Genomic DNA, 20,220 nt, shown 5'->3' on the forward strand with positions numbered 1-20,220 from the left:
CTCTAAATGGGCTGTGTGGGTGAGAGAAGGTGAGAATGGGGGAATGAGCATCTAGGAGGGGGAGAGGGTTGTAAGAAAGGAGGGAAGAGCCTTGAGAAGAGAGGAAGGGAGAGGCTGAGCAGAGGAAAAGAAACATCTTGAGAGAGAGAGAGAAAGTAACAAGTAAGGGAAAGTGTGTAGAGAGAAGGTGTGAAGGATCATGGGGATGGGAAGCCTAGGAAGCAGTATAAAGAGATGATTATGGAAGGGTAGAGGGAATATGGAAATGGTGCTGGGGATAAGTTTGAGGAATCATAGGCAGATGGGTAGGAGAAGAGAGAGGGCCTGGATGTCAGGAAGGTTGTATTAGAAGGAAGGAGTTGGGGCTGGTGAGGGAATAAGAGTCGGAGAAAGGGAGATGAGGGTTTGGGAGGGGGGTGAGTACAGAAGATGGAGGTGGTTGACACTAGGGATTGAGTGAAAGACAAAAGGAGAATAGGCTGAGAAAGGAAAGAGAGACGAGGGACAATAGCAGGGCTGGAGAGGGGATATAAGTGGGAGATGGAAAGCTGATGGGTAGGTGAGAGATCAGGAGAGGAAGGCTGAGGACCGGAGGGGTAAGAGAAGGGAGACATGAGGGATAAAACTTTGAGTGGAAAAGAGAAATGGAGAGAAGAAATAGAAAGGAGAAGCTGAAAAAAGAATTAAGGAATCTTAAAGAAAGAGACCAAGTCAGAAATAAAATAGCAAGACACAGTGGTGGTCCTAGGTCATCTGCCAGCTGGGGCAGATCACCACTGCGCCCCACTCCCCCAGTGGATCACTTCCCCCCCCCCCCCCCCCCCCCCCCATCACATCACTCTTACCTCCTGGGGGTGCAGGGAGCAATCACGCAGCTGTTGGCTCCACCGGTTCCCTGCCCTGGAACAGGAAGTAACGTCAGAGGGAGCCTGGTGTGATATTTGCATTGCTGCAGTTTGAGTCCTAAGAGTTAGGGCTGTTATGATGCGGTAAGTTTGCTTCATGTTTCCTCTGTATACCGCTACATCTGCTTGGTATCTCCACATCAGCCAGTTGTACTTTGATTTTTGTATACTATTCCTCTCAGAAAGGTGATGGAGCAGTGCTGGAGCTCATTGCATCAAGTGCACACATACAACCTCTCCCTAATGGGCAGATCATTATAAATACAGCACTTGGTGCAAAAGACTGCATAGCTCCTGTCCCCCGACTGGACTTCAGCCTGCATGTTTTTCCTTTTGTTTTTTAATTCAGAACAGGATTGAAATTTCCAAGCAGGTAATTATTCCTAGAATTTAGTGGAGTATTCTGACAAACTCGGCAAACTTAAAAATTCTAGTCACCTTTTTGAGAACAAAGGAAAAATGATGCACAGGTATGACATTTTGCAAAAGAGAAACCTTACAAAAGAAAGGAGAGCCCTCCCATCACAAGACTGGGGGAGAAGGACATGGGTTGGATATAGATATGTGGACTGATGCTAGAAAGAGCAAGAGAAGGGTTATCGGTGGCTGATGGCTTGGATGTTAAACTGAGAAAAGATGATTGCAGGCAGGGAGGGGAGATGCATTGGAACTCGGGGTTCTCTTCAGGGTCTAAAACATTGGGAAACACTCAGTTATACTCCTAGTGAAGAGCAGGGAACTTCCTTTGAGCAGACATTGGTCTAGGGCCATAGTCCATAATTATTGGAGGGAATTTCAGTCTGGTGTTTGACCCTGTGTTAGATAACTTCAAGGGAGCAAATGTGGAAGGGATGAAGCAGAGGAAAATACTGGGAAGATGCATTCAGCATCTGGGGTTGTAAAATCCTTGGAGAAATAGGAATCCACCCAAAAAAAAAAAAAGATTACATGTTCTCTTCCCAGCCAAATTTATCTTGGCCAAGAATAGACTATTTTTTGGTAAGTAAGAGAGAAGGCAGTGTTAAGGATGCTGAAGTAGAGAATATTAAGTGATCTGATATTCTTATACAACATAAAGGGATTAGGTGTAGGGGTATTGAATAGTTCCCTACTGGAAAACAAGTAAATTCTGTAAGAATCTAAAAGGGCAATGATTTTTAGATTGTAAGCTCTATTGAGCAGGGACTGTCTCTCTGTGCCAGGTGTTCAGCGCCGCGTGCGTCCGGTAGCGCTATACAAATGCTAATAATAATTGCCAGCTTAATGGGGCAGCCTCGTATGCAATGGAACAGGATGGCTTTAAAGCGTATGCCAGAAGCAAACTAATTCCATGAGCAGCAGGTTAAAAGACACGAAAAAGGGGACTCAAGTAGTTAAAACTGATGAAATTCAGAAGAGCTTTACCAAATAGTGAGAAGGGTAACACTGAGAGGGCAAAGCAATATTTAGCTTACGTATATCTCCCGATAGTAGGTCAGGTTGCCTTTTGATAAGAGGGTAGGTGAGGAGTGATGATAAATTCTCCTCACAACGTCACTGTAAATTTTCTGTTTTTCCAGATGGCTCCGAAAACAGTTCTACTCATTGGATCGCAACAGAGAGGACAGGTAAGTTAACAGACTATTAAGATAGAAATGTCAAGTCATTTTCCATGGGTATATAAAGCATTCTACCCGAGGCTTTGGTGAAAATTGCTGATCCTTGGTAGAGGCCAGGGGCATAGCTACAGTGGGGGAAATAAGTATTTGATCCCTTGCTGATTTTGTAAGTGTGCCCACTGACAAAGACATGAGCAGCCCATAATTGAAGGGTAGGTTATTGGTAACAGTGAGAGATAGCACATCACAAATTAAATCTGGAAAATCACATTGTGGAAAGTATATGAATTTATTTGCATTCTGCAGAGGGAAATAAGTATTTGATCCCTCTGGCAAACAAGACCTAATACTTGGTGGCAAAACCCTTGTTGGCAAGCACAGCGGTCAGACGTCTTCTGTAGTTGATGATGAGGTTTGCACACATGTCAGGAGGAATTTTGGTCCACTCCTCTTTGCAGATCATCTCTAAATCATTAAGAGTTCTGGGCTGTCGCTTGGCAACTCGCAGCTTCAGCTCCCTCCATAAGTTTTCAATGGGATTAAGGTCTGGTGACTGGCTAGGCCACTCCATGACCCTAATGTGCTTCTTCCTGAGCCACTCCTTTGTTGCCTTGGCTGTATGTTTTGGGTCATTGTCGTGCTGGAAGACCCAGCCACGACCCATTTTTAAGGCCCTGGCGGAGGGAAGGAGGTTGTCACTCAGAATTGTACGGTACATGGCCCCATCCATTCTCCCATTGATGCGGTGAAGTAGTCCTGTGCCCTTAGCAGAGAAACACCCCCAAAACATAACATTTCCACCTCCATGTTTGACAGTGGGGACGGTGTTCTTTGGGTCATAGGCAGCATTTCTCTTCCTCCAAACACGGCGAGTTGAGTTCATGCCAAAGAGCTCAATTTTTGTCTCATCTGACCACAGCACCTTCTCCCAATCACTCTCGGCATCATCCAGGTGTTCACTGGCAAACTTCAGACGGGCCGTCACATGTGCCTTCCGGAGCAGGGGGACCTTGCGGGCACTGCAGGATTGCAATCCGTTATGTCGTAATGTGTTACCAATGGTTTTCGTGGTGACAGTGGTCCCAGCTGCCTTGAGATCATTGACAAGTTCCCCCCTTGTAGTTGTAGGCTGATTTCTAACCTTCCTCATGATCAAGGATACCCCACGAGGTGAGATTTTGCGTGGAGCCCCAGATCTTTGTCGATTGACAGTCATTTTGTACTTCTTCCATTTTCTTACTATGGCACCAACAGTTGTCTCCTTCTCGCCCAGCGTCTTACTGATGGTTTTGTAGCCCATTCCAGCCTTGTGCAGGTGTATGATCTTGTCCCTGACATCCTTAGACAGCTCCTTGCTCTTGGCCATTTTGTAGAGGTTAGAGTCTGACTGATTCACTGAGTCTGTGGACAGGTGTCTTTCATACAGGTGACCATTGCCGACAGCTGTCTGTCATGCAGGTAACGAGTTGATTTGGAGCATCTACCTGGTCTGTAGGGGCCAGATCTCTTACTGGTTGGTGGGGGATCAAATACTTATTTCCCTCTGCAGAATGCAAATAAATTCATATACTTTCCACAATGTGATTTTCCGGATTTAATTTGTGATGTGCTATCTCTCACTGTTACCAATAACCTACCCTTCAATTATGGGCTGCTCATGTCTTTGTCAGTGGGCACACTTACAAAATCAGCAAGGGATCAAATACTTATTTCCCCCACTGTATGTGGGGCCACGGGGGCCTGGGCCCCCGGAGATTTGGCTCTGGACCCCCCTCCCGACGACCCTCTTGACCCCCCCTCCCACCGCCAACCCGCCGTCGCCGTCTGCTATCTTTGCTGGCGGGAGACCCCAACTCCCACCAGCTGAGGTCCTCTTCTTCCTTCGTTCTGTTTCTGAGTCTGACGTTCTGCACGTACAACGTGCAGGACGTCAGACTTAGAAACAGAACGAAAGAAGGTTGGCGGAGGGTTGGGGTTCCCCACCAGCAAAGGTAGGCGATGGCAGGGGAGGGTTGGCGGCGGGAGGGGGGGTTGTTGTTGGTGGTGGCGGCGGCTAAAATGTGCCCCCTCACCTTGGGCTCTGGACCCCCCCTCCTGCCAAAGTCAGGCTATGCCCCTGGTAGAGGCAATGACTTTTGTTTCGCAGTGCAGGTAACCTTCCCTGCAATGTTTTGTAGGTGCTCGTGGGGGTGAGGAGAGGGCAGCTACACGCACCTGCCCTTATCACTGCTCTCTGTACCTATCCAAAGCATACTTAAACTCATTCTTTGCTTTGGGTGCTCTCGCCTTCATCAGTAGGCTATTTCAGCCGTGCTCTCCATGAAGAATTTCCTCTCAACCTTCCTCCCTGCAACCTCGTATGAGGACCCTTCTCTTTGAATTTTTGGTTGTTTTTTTTTTAATGGAAAGTTGCAACTCAGCTTTATTGAAGCTTGCTAAATATTGGACTGTTTCTGCCATATCCTCTTTTTCCTTCTTCTCTGTACTCATTCCTGGTACCCTTTTTATCTCCTCCCTCAATCTTCAGTACCATCTTTCTGATGCTGTCTACCTCCTCTACACCAGGAATCCAGGATCAAATCTCAGCCTGCTTAGTCTTACATTACTGCATGGCCAACGGAGAGCTGCTTTATATGTCCTGCTAAACCCATCTCTCCCCTTTCTGCTTTCTCTCTTTCTGTGGATAACTCTCATCTTTCCCGTCCTTCTCTGCTCATCACTTTGGAGTCATCTTTGACGCCTATTTCACTATACATAGTCAAACGAGATGCTGAAATCTGTTATTTCTTTCTCTATAATATCACCAAAATCAGCCTCTTCCTTAACACCCTACCAAAACCCTTATCTAAACTCTCATCGTCTCCCGTTAGACTATCGTAACCTGCTCCTTGGAGGTCTCCCACAGAACCATCTCTCTCCCCTTTTCATCCGTTCAAAGTTGTTGCATAATTTATCTTCTGCCAATGTCGTCATATTCACATAACCCCCTCTTGTCAAGTCACTTCATTTAGTCCCTATATGTTTCTACATATAGTTCCAACTTCTCTAACCTACAAGTTCACGTATTCTGTAGCTCCCAATCTAATCTAATATAGGTATTTATATTCCGCCTAATCTGGACATGGGCTCAAAGTGGATCACAATAGATACAGAAAAAGACAATACACATGGTCCCACGAATTACAAAATCACCAGTAGATTAATTCAACATAAAGTAACATAATTTCCTTACTATTTAACAAATACAGGGCTTACCGCTTGCTATACAGGAAATACCGCCGGGCTACTTCAGCAGCCCAGCGGTACTTCCCGCCCCTAGCGTGCCGTCATTTCTGACGCTACAAAAGTTTGTTTATTTTTGTAGCACCGGAGTGTACCCGGTGGTAATTGGGCAGTGTCGCGTACTTCCCGGTTACCGCTGGGTTATCACGGGACCCCCTAACCACCACCTCAATGGGTGGCGGAAAGGGCTCCCACCTCCCCGAAATGGCCACACGGCAAGTGCTTAACTTGCTGCACTGCCATTTTCTGCAGGAATGTGAGACTTCCATTTTACCAGCTGCGGTAAAGGGGGGGCCTCGGCATGTGTGTAAAACGGCGCTGACGCCAACGCTGTCTCCCTTTTGCCGCAGCTTGGTAAAAGGGGCCTATAGGTGGAACAGATAAGCTTTCACCTGTTTTCTGAATACTGGAGATGGGAAGATGATAGAACGAGAGGACATGAAATGAGATTGAAGGGGGGCAGACTCAAGAAAAATGTCAGGAAGTATTTTTTCACGGAGAGAGTAGTGGATGCTTGGAATGCCCTCCCGCGGGAGGTGGTGGAAATGAAAACGGTGACGGAATTCAAACATGCGTGGGATAAGCATAAAGGAATCCTGTGCCGAAGGAATGGATCCTCAGGAGCTTAGTCAAGATTGGGAGGCGGGGCTGGTGGTTGGGAGGCAGGGATAGTGCTGGACAGACTTGTACGGTCTGTGCCAGAGCCAGTGGTGGGCAGCGGGACTGGTGGTTGGGAGGCGGGGATAGTGCTGGACAGACTTGTACGGTCTGTGCCAGAGCCGGTGGTGGGAGGCGGGGCTGGTGGTTGGGAGGCGGGGATAGTGCTGGGCAGACTTATACAGTCTGTGCCAGAGCCGGTGGTGGGAGGCGGGGCTGGTGGTTGGGAGGCGGGGATAGTGCTGGGCAGACTTATACGGTCTGTCCCAGAGCTGGTGGTTGGGGGGCAGGGATAGTGCTGGGCAGACTTATACGGTCTGTGCCCTGAAGAGCACAGGTACAAATCAAAGTAGGGTATACACAAAAAGTAGCACATATGAGTTGTCTTGTTGGATAGACTGGATGGACCATGCATGTCTTTCTCTGCCGTCATCTACTGTGTTACTATGTAATTGATCTTGTATTACAAGGTGATCTAGTCCATAAATCGGGACCAGAACCCACAATATTATCTTCTTCTCTTTTGCTTCCCTGCACCCTCTTTGGAACTGCTCCAGACTCTGTTCCTTTCATGTTGCTTCACTGTATGCCTGAAATAGACTTCCTGAATGAGAACGTCATGACCCTCCTTCGTCCTATTCGAATCCAGGCCAACAGCCCTCCTTTTTGAGACTGCTTTTATTTGTTGAATTATGAAAATAAACATATACATAAAGTTTTATGTTTGAAAAAGTACACAACAATAACAATGAAACAAGACGATAAAACAAATAATGGACCGGGTTATACACAATTTTCTGTTTTTATAATAAACAAAGTAAAACCCAAATCGGGAGCGGAAAAACACAAAAACTCAACCATGGAGTGGGTGTGGATGGGGTTAGTTATGTCCCCTTTGGGTGTGGGGGGGGGAGGGTACATAAATTTATGCCTGGCTGTGACTGTTTCTTCTCCTGTTTTTAGTCAGGTCTTTTCAAAATTGTTGTCAGTGGTTTGTCAAAGGACATTAGGATGTAGGAATGGGGTGGACCCCTTGGGACTGTGGCTCAATCAACCTCTTATTTGGCATCAGCAACGAGGCAGGACAGGGGCCAGAAGTCAGTTGTTGGCCCCACTCTCATCCCTGCCAAACAGGTGTTTCATTGTTGTGCATGATGGAAGGAAAATTCTGGTTCACAGATGAATACAAACTGAGTAGCACGGTAGGAAGTGAAGGGGAAAAAATGAGAAACGATGTAGCTTCTAAACTCTTGACCATTTTTAATTCAAGTTTCAAAGCAAAAATGTCTATTTGGACTAGAAAAGCCCATTATTCACTTAAGAACTGATAGTTACCAAATGGAAGAGCATCTGGTCGATGTAGTGAAGCATCTGAGAAACCTAGTGGGTGCTCGGGTTCAGGCGTCGGTAGACCAGACGATTGTGGTCTGATGGGTCACTGGTGGGGCCTCCCTTGGAAAGCACTATCTGCTCTGGAGGCCACATCTTTATAAGATTACGGAGTAGTTGGAGGTCCTTCACAGAAAGGCAACCCAAATAGTACATGGCCTGCAACATTAGCACTACTCAGAGTCCTGAGGAACACAAAATATACCCCCTAGAAGAGAGGACGGTGATAGATTTGGGCAGAGTGCCAAAACAACATAATGTTTACTTGTATAATGGCGGCATGGTCAGCCAGCAAGATGATGGAGGCATGTGTTTAACAAGATACACCACACATTCCGATTCATAAGCAAATTATAGTCTTCTTTTGCAGTAGATACGAAGTTTCAAAACTACAAAAAGGTAACAAGCCCAAAATGCTCTCAAAGAAAGCCATCACCACCTCCGTTCACTTTGTGCAGTGTGGTGCAGTGCAGAAAATGTGCAGGAGACAGGCCAGAATTAGACAATCAATTCACTTAGACATTACGTCAGATGCCAGAAAGCAGATCAAGGTGACATCTCGTTAGGGGATCACTTTTCAAGAGCAGGGCTGTGTTTCAATGACTTTATGATCTGGCTGCACCATATGCCTGGAACAGACTTCCTGAGCCGGTACGTCAAGCTCCATCTCTGGCCGTCTTCAAATCTAAGCTAAAAGCCCACCTTTTTGATGCTCCTTTTAACTCCTAACCCTTATTCACTTGTTCAGAACAATTATTTTATCATCCTCACTTTAATATTCCCTTATCTCTTGATTGGCCTGTTTGTCTGTCCTAATTAGATAGTAAGCTCTGTGGAGCAGGGACTGTCTCTTCATGTTCAAGTGTACAGCGCTGCGTACGTCTAGTAGCGCTATAGAAATGATTAGTAGTAGTAGGATACTAAAAGGAAACATTGACGTAAGATTTTTTTTTTAGTTAAAAATTAAAAAGAAGGGTCTTTAAAAATCTGTGTTTTCTAATTATATTATAAAGCAAAAAAATCATCTCACCTTTGGATTACCCATCTATCTCTGCCTCACTCCCTGCCTCTTCATCTTCACACTTTCCTTGGAATGCTTTTATGTTACATTCAGTGGCGTTTCTAGCCTGTTCGCCACCTGGGGCAGGTCACCATGTCACCCCCATCCCACAGGACCGGCAGAGCCAACAGCCACACGCCTTCTCCATGCACCCCCTTTGCTGCCTGCACCTGGGGTGGACCGTCCCGCCCTTGGTACGCTACTGGTTACATTTCTTTATTCTAGTATTTTAATCATTTGTTTATCCTGTTTGTGATATACTACTACTACTACTATTTAGCATTTCTATAGCGCTACAAGGCATACGCAGCGCTGCACAAACATAGAAGAAAGACAGTCCCTGCTCAAAGAGCTATGTAATAAAAGTGAGCCAAGTATAGGACAATCAAGCCATGGTGACATCACTGATGAGGTTGGCTCTTATTGGTGGCCTGAGGCATTATGACATCACAATATTAGCTCTGGTTACAAGAGACTACTACTACTACTATTTAGCATTTCTATAGCGCTACAAGGCGTACGCAGCGCTGCACAAACATAGAAGAAAGACAGTCCCTGCTCAAAGAGCTTACAATCTAATAGACAAAAATAATAAAGTAAGCAAATTAATTAATGTGTAGAGGAAAGAGGAGAGGAGGGTAGGTAGAAGCGAGAGGTACAAGTGTGATATAAAGAAGACATTTGCTTATTTCCGATCTGAGGAAGAAGGGCAACCTTCGAAAGCTAATCAAGAAATGTATTAAGTTATGTCCAATAAAAAAGGTATCATCTTATTTTCTTTTCCATGTTTTATTTTGTTTGATTTCTATAGATTCTACATGGAATGTTGCTATTCCACTAGCAACATTCCATGTAGAAGTCGGCCCTTGTAGATCACCAATGTGGCCGCGCAGGCTTCTGCTTCTGTGAGTCTGACGTCCTGCACGTACGTGCAGGACGTCAGACTCACAGAAACAGAAGCCTGCGCAGCCTTCTACATGGAATGTTGCTAGTGGAATAGCAACATTCCATGTAGAATCTCCAATAGTAGCAACATTCCATGTAGAATCTCCAATGGTAGCAACATTCCATGTAGAATCTCCAATAGTAACAACATTCCATGTAGCATCTCCAATATTCCATGTAGAATCTCTAATAGTAGTAACATTCCATGTAGAATCTCCAATAGTATCTATTTTACTGTCATAGTAATTCTTGAATGTTTTCACTTATATACACTGTCAGCTAGCACATTTGCTTATTTCCGATCTGAGGAAGAAGGGCAACCTTCGAAAGCTAATCAAGAAATGTATTAAGTTATGTCCAATAAAAAAGGTATCATCTTATTTTCTTTTCCTTGTTTTATTTTGTTTGATTTCTATTGATACAAGGAAGAGAATTTAGCTTCCAAACAATAGTCAAAAAAATGTATTGTTTGGCTAATAAAAACATGTTGCCTTTATATTCTTTTTATTTTTTTTATTTTTTTTTTAATTAACCTTTATTTCATTCTTTCCAACCTAACGGAAGTTGAGCCAGCATAACTTTAATTAATTAATTTTATTTATTTATTTTAATGTTCAAACTTTACATCCAACATAGTGCAGCAAGGTAATAACTCAAAGTCCAGATTAATGAGGCAAGCATACCTTTCTTATATGAGCCCCTCCTCAAAATATGGTTCAGTGCATTTCTCTGGAAAAAGGAGTTGCAGATTCTGGAGCATAGAAACAGAGAACAGGGCAAGGCAGTTTTAAAAGGTGGAATTTCTGCCCCCCCCCACCCCCACCCAATGAACAACCCTCTTGCACCCCCATGAACAACCCCTCTTGCAAATATCCCACCCCACAACCCAAAACATACTCCCTTCCACATCTGCCCCACCACCTTGCAAACTGCCATATACCCAAAAGCTACCCCCCTGCAGCTGCCTCACTCCCAAACACTAACCTCCTTAATTGCCACAGTCCTGATTTCCCCCATCCCCCGCAACTGCTTCACTTATGAACTACCCCTCCTCCTCCAAAATTAACCCCCTACAAACTACCCCATACCCCTACTGGCAATGTCACAACACCCCACAATCTGCCTCCACCCCAAAAAATACCCCCTGCACCACCACCCCACAAATTTCTCCACTGCTGAGGACCGGAACAAGCCATTGGCAAACTCAACCCCATACTTTGTGCCCGCGTGTGTAAGGGGAGGGGGCCCGTGAGAGAGATGCTCAGGACTCGGGAAGTTAGGATTGCCAACTGTCTAGCTTTTTTCAGAAGACAGTAGAATGTTATAGCAGTGTCCAGAAGGTAGAAGGATGGGATATATGCGCCTGCTTCCGTTGTAGCCAGTAGCAGAGACTGCAGATAGGTACCAGCCAATGCACACCGCCTTGAGTGAATTCCTTCAAAAAGGCGGTAAATAAATGGGAAGGGGCGGAGCACTGGGAGGCAGCTGTAGTCACAGGAACAGAGGAGAGGATCCTCCAGATTAGAAATGGTCAAAAGTTTGGAAGCTAGTTTGTAAGGGCAGTTCACGACTCTTCCCTTCTTCTTCCGAAGGCTACGAGCTGCTCTCTCCTACCCTTGCTCCCTGTGCTAGGCCTGGTCCTTGTCTTCTTAGAAGCACAGAGGATATTTCTCCTTCTTGTGTGCCCTGATAAATCTGCTTTCCCTTTTTGTTGTTTTTTTTTTTTTCCTGTAGAATTTCGGCAAAGGATTTGAAAAACATGTTATCCCAAGTCAACTACAGAGTGCCGAACATGCGGTACCTGCGGGAGAGAGTAATGGTATATGTAATGCACGCTCCTGTCTGTCCGTCCTTCTCTGTTTCTCTTTAATGGTCTCTTTTCTTCCCTTCTGTCTTGCCTTTTTTTCTCTCTCTTATTTTTTTTTCTTCTTTCTGTCCTTGTCTTTTTTCCTCCTTTCCACTCATTCTCCAGTATTATAATTTTGCTTTTGACTCCCTTTTTTTCCGGTTAATTTTATTCTTCATGTTTGCTTTTTTTTCTCCTTGCCTTTTTTCTGCATGTCTTTTTCTTATTCTCATCATCGTATATATCTTGTTTTCTTGGCTCTCTTTCTTTCTATCTGTGCATGACACTGCTTTGCAAATTCTCCTTAGGTACAGAGTCACCTGCTCTTCTCTCCTTTTCTCTATTCTCTCCCCTCCTTTTCCCAGCTTTGCCTCATTCCCATCGTGATTGGAATGGCAGCCCTGTCTCTGTCTTAGTTGCAGGGCTTTTATTTGAGGGGTTACTGAGTACTGAGTGTCTGCTAAAATTGACCCATAGTCAGGCTCTACATACAAATTGTGCCCTGTCATAGGTTCTGTGACTGGTTGCAGGGGGCCTGGCTATTTTGGGGTGGGTCCCTAAGTGATCACCCCACTCCTGAAGGGTGGCCTGGCATTTGAGTACCGGCACCTTTTTTGCTAGAAAAAACGCACTGCGTAGTTGACATCCTCTCCTCCTCCTCTGCAGACACAGTTCCTCTGTTTCCTACCTTCTCTTCATGGCAGAAATGGTGCTGTCATTCCTCCAACTCTTCTCAGTAACATAAATGGCTGCTTTGCCCCCTCCACTCCCTGTCTCAGCAGTGGGAGATGGTCGCTCCCTCCCCTCCTCTCTGTGTTTGGCAGAAGCAGCTGCTCTCTGCTCCCTTTCCTGTGCTTTTAAGGTCTCCAGGAGATCCGCTCAATAACCCAGCGCTGATAATAATTACTTGCTCTTAAACAGTCATTAGCACACCCATCGCACAGTCGCAATTTCATAATGTCTGTACTGCCAAGCCTCAGCTGGTGACTTGTTTCACAACTCATCATCGTGGTTCATCAGTATTGTCACTGTTTTTTCTTTAATCACTTTACTGTATCATCAACGTTTTGAAAAATGTTAGGGTAAAGAGAGGAAGCTCAGTGACCTGATGCAGCGTTAGTCACAGCGAAACGTGGCCCATGGCACCAGGTCTCTATAAGTCAGCAGAAGCTAAGTAGCAGTAATAATGCTGTTATATAATGACCAATATATGGGAGCTCATTTTCAAAGCACTTAGAGTTACAAGATTCCATAGGTTACTATTGGGCTGATTTTCAAAACAGAAAAACGTCTAAAAAGTGACATAAAGCAGCATTTGGACGTTTTTCTCACAAAAATGTCCAAATCAGTATTTTCGAAACCTATTTTTAGATGTTTTTCTATGACGTCCATCAGAAGTGCGTCCAAATCTCAAGGGGGCATGTTCATGGCGGGACTTGGGCGTTCCTAAGACTTAGACGTTTTTCAGCCATAATGGAACAAAGTGTGTACCTTGGAGCATTTTATGAAGTCCACTGCAGAGCCCCCTAGGGTGCCCTATTACTTTCCTGGGATGTCAGGGGGACCAGTCTGCTAAAAATGATGGCTCATCCTACATCTCAACGCAGTGGCGTTCCTAGGCTGGCTGACACCCGAGGCGGATCGCCAATGCGCCCCCCCCTGGTGAAATTACACCCCCCCCGGGTGCATTTTTACCTGCTGGGGGGGTGCCACGTGCCTGTCGGCTCCGAGTCCACTCGTTCCCTGCTGCTCCCTCTGCCCCGGAACAGGAAGTAACCTGTTCCGCGCAGAGGGAGCAGCAGGGAGGGAACGAGTGGACTCGGCCAACAGGCGCGCGGCACCCCCCCACCCAGCAGCGTGCACCTGGGGCAGACCGCCCCCACTGCACCCCTCCCCTTGGGAGCCCCTGTCCGAACGGCTTGATTTTGTGCGTTTTGTACTTGGATGTTTTGGGGGGGGGGGGGGGCGTTGAAAATAGACCAAAAAACAAAATGTCCAAATTGCAATACCTGGTTCAAAATGGTATTTTTGAAAAAAAAAGATAAGACGTTTTTCTTTTTTTGAAAATGGCCTTCTTTCCAATTCAGATTTTGGACGTTTTTTTGCAAAACGTCCAAAGTGGGACTTAGACGTCATATTGAAAATGCATATTTTGCAAAACTGGAAAAACGCACAGTTGCTGAATATTCATTTCTGGTGGAATACAGTCCTGCAGCATGAGAAGTTTGAGCTCGCCATGGCTGCGAAAAGTCGGATGATAGTATCTAAGAAAAAAATTTGTTCTATTTTGGACAACTACCTCCAAACTATTCAGGCCACACCTTAAACCAGTACAAAGGACTTATTTGTTAAACACCTGGATGCTTTCCCCTCCTTTTTTTCTCTTCTTTCCTTTCCCACCTGTTGTGTTTCTTGCTTCCTATGTTTTTCCATCATTGTTTTCCTGTTATTTGTATTCTTGGAAATTAATAAAATATTTGGAAATAGGAAAATGCCTCTCCACGTAACTTTGTAAGCAAGTGCTTTGAAAATACACCTCTAAATATATTAAAGTTGATGATATTGTAAAGTGATTAATGAAAAAACAGTGACGATATTGGTGAACCACGAGGACGAGTTCCCTGTGTGAAACGACTCACCAGCTGAGGCTTTGTAGTACAGACATTATGAAATTGTGACCGTGTGATGGCCGTGGGTTATTGAGTGGATGTATTGAAATACCCTCGCAGTAAGATTTTGACTGTATTAAGTTTGATCTTTAAGTCTCTAGGACGTAATAAATAGCTTCTCATTGCTTCAGAATGCCGAACAGAGAAATGGAGACATCACATACGGACAATTTGCTCAACTCTACCGAAGCCTGATGTACAACGCACAGAAGAGTGTAAGTCATCTGTTCTGCAGGGATCTTTACACTCCACCTTTCTTAGATCTTGGCATCTTCCGTCTTCCCTTTCACATGGCTTCAGGCTGTCTCCCAGTACCAGCTTTAGACCGCTGGGCAGGTTTTAGATTCTCATTAGCTGTGAACAGCAGGGGCAGGAGTACAAGTCCAGATGAAGAGTTGGCTTTCTTCCTGATGCATGTATGGATGGGTGCGTCTTTCTGCACGTGGTTTTTACAAGAGGGTCAATATTCAAAGCGATTTAAACGGCCAGGAGAGGATCCTTTCTGGTTAAATCACTTGTGCGGGGCTGTCCACTGATACTAAGCAGCACTTAACCAGTGCATAGCCGCCGAGAGGGGGGGGGGGGCAGGAGGGACAAAATTCCCCGGGCCCGGGCCTCCAAGGGGGATCCGGCGCCACAGTCCCACCTGCCCTCCATCGTCGACAGTCTGCCCCCTGCATTGAAATCGCAGTCTCACCTCCATGAAAGCAGCGCTGCAGGCAGCAGAATGCCTCCCTTCGGACCTCCTGCCCTCCCTGTGTCCCGCCCTCGTCTGACGTAACTTCCGCGAGGGCGGGACACAGATGAGCGATTTTTCTGTCTGAATAAACTTCAGTTTTCCTCCTCTTCTTTCCCCCCTCCCCCACCCAGTTCTCTTGCTCCGTAATGTATTCAAGAGAGAGAGACACGGGAACAGACACATTGCTTTTCTCTTCTGTTGCAGGTGAATGTTCCATTTCTTGAAAGGTAAATGCATCCACATGTTGTATCCAGCAGAGACTTGAGGCGAATGCGTTTGCAGACCCTGTATGTGTGTCTCTGAAGGGAGGGGAAGGTACATGCTCAGGCCACCGGTAAAGTTTTAGCAGGTCGACCGCATTGCTGAGAGTGAATAGACGTAGAAAACTTGAAAACCTGACTGGGTTGTGGCCCTTGAGGACTGTGGTAGCACTCTCTTACCCTAAGCTGTGTTCTTAGACCCTCTGAAAATTGTCCAGTGCATTTATAATGGATGCTGGGAGGGAGCTGGTTACCTCATTCACATCTCAACTTCTCATGTAAACCCAGATAAAGTCTGTTAGTATTTTGAAGGCTTATCTGCATGAGAAAATGGTAGCGACGGGGCCACTGAGACAAAGCCCAGGGCAAATAATGTTAAGGAGCCTGCCCCCCCCCCCCCCCCCCAAAAAAAAAAAAAATCCTCTACTTGCCTGGAGTCATTGAATGGCAGGCAGCAGTGATTGAGAGACACTGCTCTGCTAGTCACAGGTCCTCCTTCCTGCCGCGTCCCGCCTCCTATGAAGTAACTTCCTGTTTCTGCATAGACAGGTCGGCGGCAGGAAGAAGGACCCGTGGCCAGTGTGTCTCGATCGCTGCTGCCTGCCATTCAATAACTCCAGGTAAGTAGAGGACCTGGGAGGATTAGAAGGGAGGGAAAGATGGTGGATCTCACCTGGGCTGCAGGTTCCAGGTCCCCCTTGGAGGCTGGGCCTGCAGGAACCTTTCCCCACCTCTTGACAGCCCTGTGTGTTGCTTTTGGGGAGGGAGATGGATAAGAGATGGCAGGCAAATCAGGGACTGACATTGACTTATCTTGTGTGTGGTTTTTTTCTTTTTTTTTTTTCTCCTTAGCGGTGGGGAGAGACCGGAGTTATATAAGGTTTCCTTGCTGGACTTCCAAAGGTTCCTGTTAGAATACCAGGAAGTGAGTTTCATCGCTGGGGTCGGTGGTATGGGAGAGGCTAGCACAGGTATCCAGGAGTCCGGAAAAGTCCTGTGAAGCACAATTGCTGCCTTGGAAAAGCCCCTGAACCTTCACACTGTCTGTATACATAGATGCACCAGGGTCGTGATAAGTCCCTATCCTTGCGCTTTCAAAAAATGTAATGCAGATCAGGCAGTGCTCAGAGAGCAAGCGGGTGGAACCTTTTTCATAATATGTAAATGGCAAATTGTGAAAGAGCGCTTGTTCAGTTTTTAGTGAGAGAAATCTCTGGCTAGTGGCATTCTTTAGACATTAGAGACCCAGCTTTAGAAGTATGTAATTAATTGGAAGCAGTTTCTCAGCCTTGCATTGTGCGTGACGCTCTCGCTTCATTTTCTGTAATGCCTTGTGTTGTCTCTGTTCTCGGTGCACAGGAGTTCTGGGCCACTGACACGGAGCTTGTTCAGGACTTCATGTTCAGCTTCCTGCGAGACCCCTTGCGAGAGATCGAAGAGCCATATTTCTCCCTAGATGAGGTGAGACGGTGCTAGCCCTTAGCTGGCAAGGTTTTTTCTTTGTTTGCTTGCTTCTACCCTCTTCTTTCTGAAAACAACAGCCAACAACAGTTGGAAGGTGAGGGGGGGGCACTACCCTTTAATTTTAGTTAAGCGCGTTACGGGAATGTACCCTCAATCAGCTCATGAGAGGAGGCTAAGGTGGGAATGATAAAATATGGGTGCTGGACAAGTGAGTAAGGGTTAGGAATTAAAAGCGACCATCAAAAAGGTGAGCTTGTAGCCTAGATTTGAAGACGGCCAGAGATAGAGCTTGAAGTACCGGAAGTCTATTCCAGGCATATGGTGCAGCAGGATAAAAGGAATGGAGTCTGGAGTTAGCGGTGGAGGAGAAGGGTGCAGATAAGAGAGATTTGCCCAATGAACGGAGTTCCCGGGGAGGAATGTAGGGAGAGATGAGAGTGGAGAGGTACTGAGGAGCTGCAGAGTGAATGCACTTGTAAGTCAATAAGAGGAGTTTGAACTGTATGCGGAAACGGATAGGAAGCCAGTGAAGTGACTTGAGGAGAGGGCTAATATCAGCATAACGACCCTGGCGGAATATTAGTCGTGCTACAAATATCTGGAGAATGGTGATATTCAGTGCCATTATCCGGATTACATAGGACAGCTTTTGTTTTTTTCTGATTAGCTCCTGGATCTGCCCCGCAGTGTCCTGGTGATATTGGGTGATTTTCAGCAGCATTAGCTGTATAATACTGCTGAAAATTGGTAAATGGCTCTGTAGCACTACTTTTCATGGTGGCAGGTGCTGCTACTCAGATATGTAGGTAACAATATCAGGCCCTGTTATTCAATGAATTGATTTGCACTTTTCTGACCACTGACAGGTCAGTTATGACCCATGAACTGCATAAGCTAAGGGCTCTAAAATGCCTGAAAGCTGCATCTTTCTGTGCTTTCTGCTGAAAGCTGTGAATTCGAGGTCATGCTGATCCAGCAAGGAATGCTCTTCCCCTCCCTGACAAGAGTTGGTGCCACTGACTCTACATCACAAGGACACTAAGAACGTACACAGTTTGAAAGCGAAGTTGTGTCGAGGTTACTAGACAAAAACAATGATAAGACCTGGGTCCAGGAGAAATTCCTGTAGCAAAAACAGCGAATACAATCTTCTGTAAAAGAAACCTTGGACTTGTTATAAGATGCTGTGTTCCATAAACGTTTAGATATTGTGTTCTGTATTCCATAACATTCAGATAGTATGTTCCATTCTATGTAAACAATACAGTAAGACAGAAATTAGCTGAAGTTGCAAGCTGCATGATTTGGGAGGGAATTGATGCCCAATCCACTGTATATAAGTCACGTTTGTATTGTATTTAGACAGAGGCTGAGATGATCAACAGTGAAAAAGGTGGGATACAAATGTGATAAATAAATAAAACGTTTGTTCTTCCTTTACCCCTTCAAATGCTGCATGATCACCAGCTCCAGGTGGCTGCTGCTGCCTTTAGGACATGATGATGGTTTCTTTTTAAACTGAAGGGAATAATATTTGACCTGTGGCAGTCAGTGTTTCATAAAATGCTTGTTTTTTGTTTTTTTTAATTCCCGGATACTTGGTGCCAGGCTGTACCAGGATGCCAGCACTGAATATCCATGAGTTATTTGGGTACCACCAGTATTAAAAATTTGAGCAAGTTAGCACAGCTGCTACCCAGGTAACTAGCTTTGAATATTGAACCTTAAACGACTGTAATCTTTACCTCCTCCTGGAGTGGTTCTGAGATTCAGATTTCATACTTGCCATTCGTATACCACTACTGGATATACACAGCACCAGTGGCGTAGGAAGGGGGGGGAGCGGTGGGGCGGTCCGCCCTGGGTGCACGCCGCTGGGGGGGTGTTGGCTCCGCTGGTTCCCTTCTCCCTCTGCCCCGGAACAGGTTACTTCCTGTTCCGGGGCAGAGAGAGCAGGGAACCAGCAGATCCGACGCAGCTCCCAGCGACATGCACTCGGGGCGGTTCGGCCCTCCTGCCCGTCCCTCACCGATTTCACATGTAAGTACGTGCTCCGGGGGAGGGGGGTGCGCTATGGAGGGGGGAGGGTGCGCCGTGCTGCACCCGGGGGGGGGGGGGGGTGCGCAGCGGCAACCCGCCCCGGGTGTCAGCTGCCCTCGCTATGGCACTGCACAGCACTGTACAATAAAATGGATAATTGAGCTGATGGAAGATAATGTAACTTCCCAAGGTTACAAGGAGCATGAGTGGTAGCAGTGGAATTTTAATCCTACCTTTCCACCCACCATGTGGTCTGCACAGAGTAGAATCTACATGGAAATGTGAAATCCCTGTCTAAATAGAGCTACCCCTGTGTTAAGGACACAGTACCTTGTGCAGATGTTGTGAATGTAGGTAGGGCCTGATATTCAGCCAGTGGCCACCAGTGTTTTGCTGACTGCCGTGGCATTGAATTTCTGGGCATATGGAACCGGCGATATTCAGCACTTAACCAGAAATGGTGAACTTCATAAAGATAGGACCGACTTTTATGCGATCCTAATTCTGTGGTTAACCTGGCCAGTTAAATACTGAATATCGGAGAAAGTGGGAGAGAGCCAGGAAACGGGCAGTGCTGTTGCTTTAAGCGGGTTTCTCTATTACCCAAAGGAACTGTGAATTTGAAATTGGAATATTCTTTCTCTCTCACTCTGCAGTTTCTCACGTTCCTCTTTTCGAAGGAGAACACAATTTGGGACTGCCAGCTGGACAGCGTTGTCCTTGAGGACATGAGCAACCCTCTCTCCTATTACTGGATTTCATCCTCACACAACACGTAAGCACAGACCATCGACATGTTTGATTTTAGTGCTGTGACGTGCAGGACATCAGACTCACAGAAACAGAAGCCTGCGTGGCCACATTGGTGATCTGCAAGGGCTGACTTCTACACAGAATGTTGCTAGTGGAGGAGTAGCCTAGTGGTTAGTGCAGCAGACTCTGATTCTGGGGAACTGGGTTCGATTCCCACTGCAGCTCCTTGTGACTCTGGGCAAGTCACTTAACCCTCCATTGCCCCAGGTACAAAATAAGTGCCTGAATATATGTAAACCACTCTCAAAAACCTCAGAAAGGTGGTATATCAAGTCCCATTTCCCTTTCCCCTTTTCCCTTATGACATCACAATATCAGAAGTGAGCCAAGTATGGGGCAATCAAGCCATTGTGACATCACTGATGAGGTTGGCTCTTATTGGTGGAATGAGTGGAGGAGTAGCCTAGTGGTTAGTGCAGTGGACTTTGATCCTGGAGAACTGGGTTCGATTCCTACTGCAGCTCCTTGTGACTCTGGGGGAGTCACTTAACCCTCCATTGCCCCTGGTACAAAATAAGTACCTGAATATATGTAAACCGCTTTGAATGTAGTT

General features: G+C 46.0%; 1 protein-coding gene across 3 annotated transcripts in view; it reads left to right on the forward strand.

Annotated features, from left to right (window-relative positions):
* Positions 1-20,220, forward strand: part of PLCG1 (phospholipase C gamma 1) — a 190,798-nt gene that overhangs the window by 82,689 nt on the left and 87,889 nt on the right. For all 3 annotated transcript variants that reach the window (XM_030211878.1, XM_030211879.1, XM_030211880.1), the window contains exons 4-10: positions 2,465-2,512; positions 11,571-11,655; positions 14,483-14,566; positions 15,295-15,317; positions 16,203-16,275; positions 16,710-16,811; positions 19,511-19,629. In XM_030211878.1, the coding sequence (XP_030067738.1) occupies positions 2,465-2,512; positions 11,571-11,655; positions 14,483-14,566; positions 15,295-15,317; positions 16,203-16,275; positions 16,710-16,811; positions 19,511-19,629 (534 nt within the window). The remainder of the gene's footprint in view (positions 1-2,464; positions 2,513-11,570; positions 11,656-14,482; positions 14,567-15,294; positions 15,318-16,202; positions 16,276-16,709; positions 16,812-19,510; positions 19,630-20,220) is intronic.

Source organism: Microcaecilia unicolor, chromosome 8 (genome assembly GCF_901765095.1).
Source record: "Microcaecilia unicolor chromosome 8, aMicUni1.1, whole genome shotgun sequence".
NCBI classification, from domain to species: domain Eukaryota; kingdom Metazoa; phylum Chordata; class Amphibia; order Gymnophiona; family Siphonopidae; genus Microcaecilia; species Microcaecilia unicolor.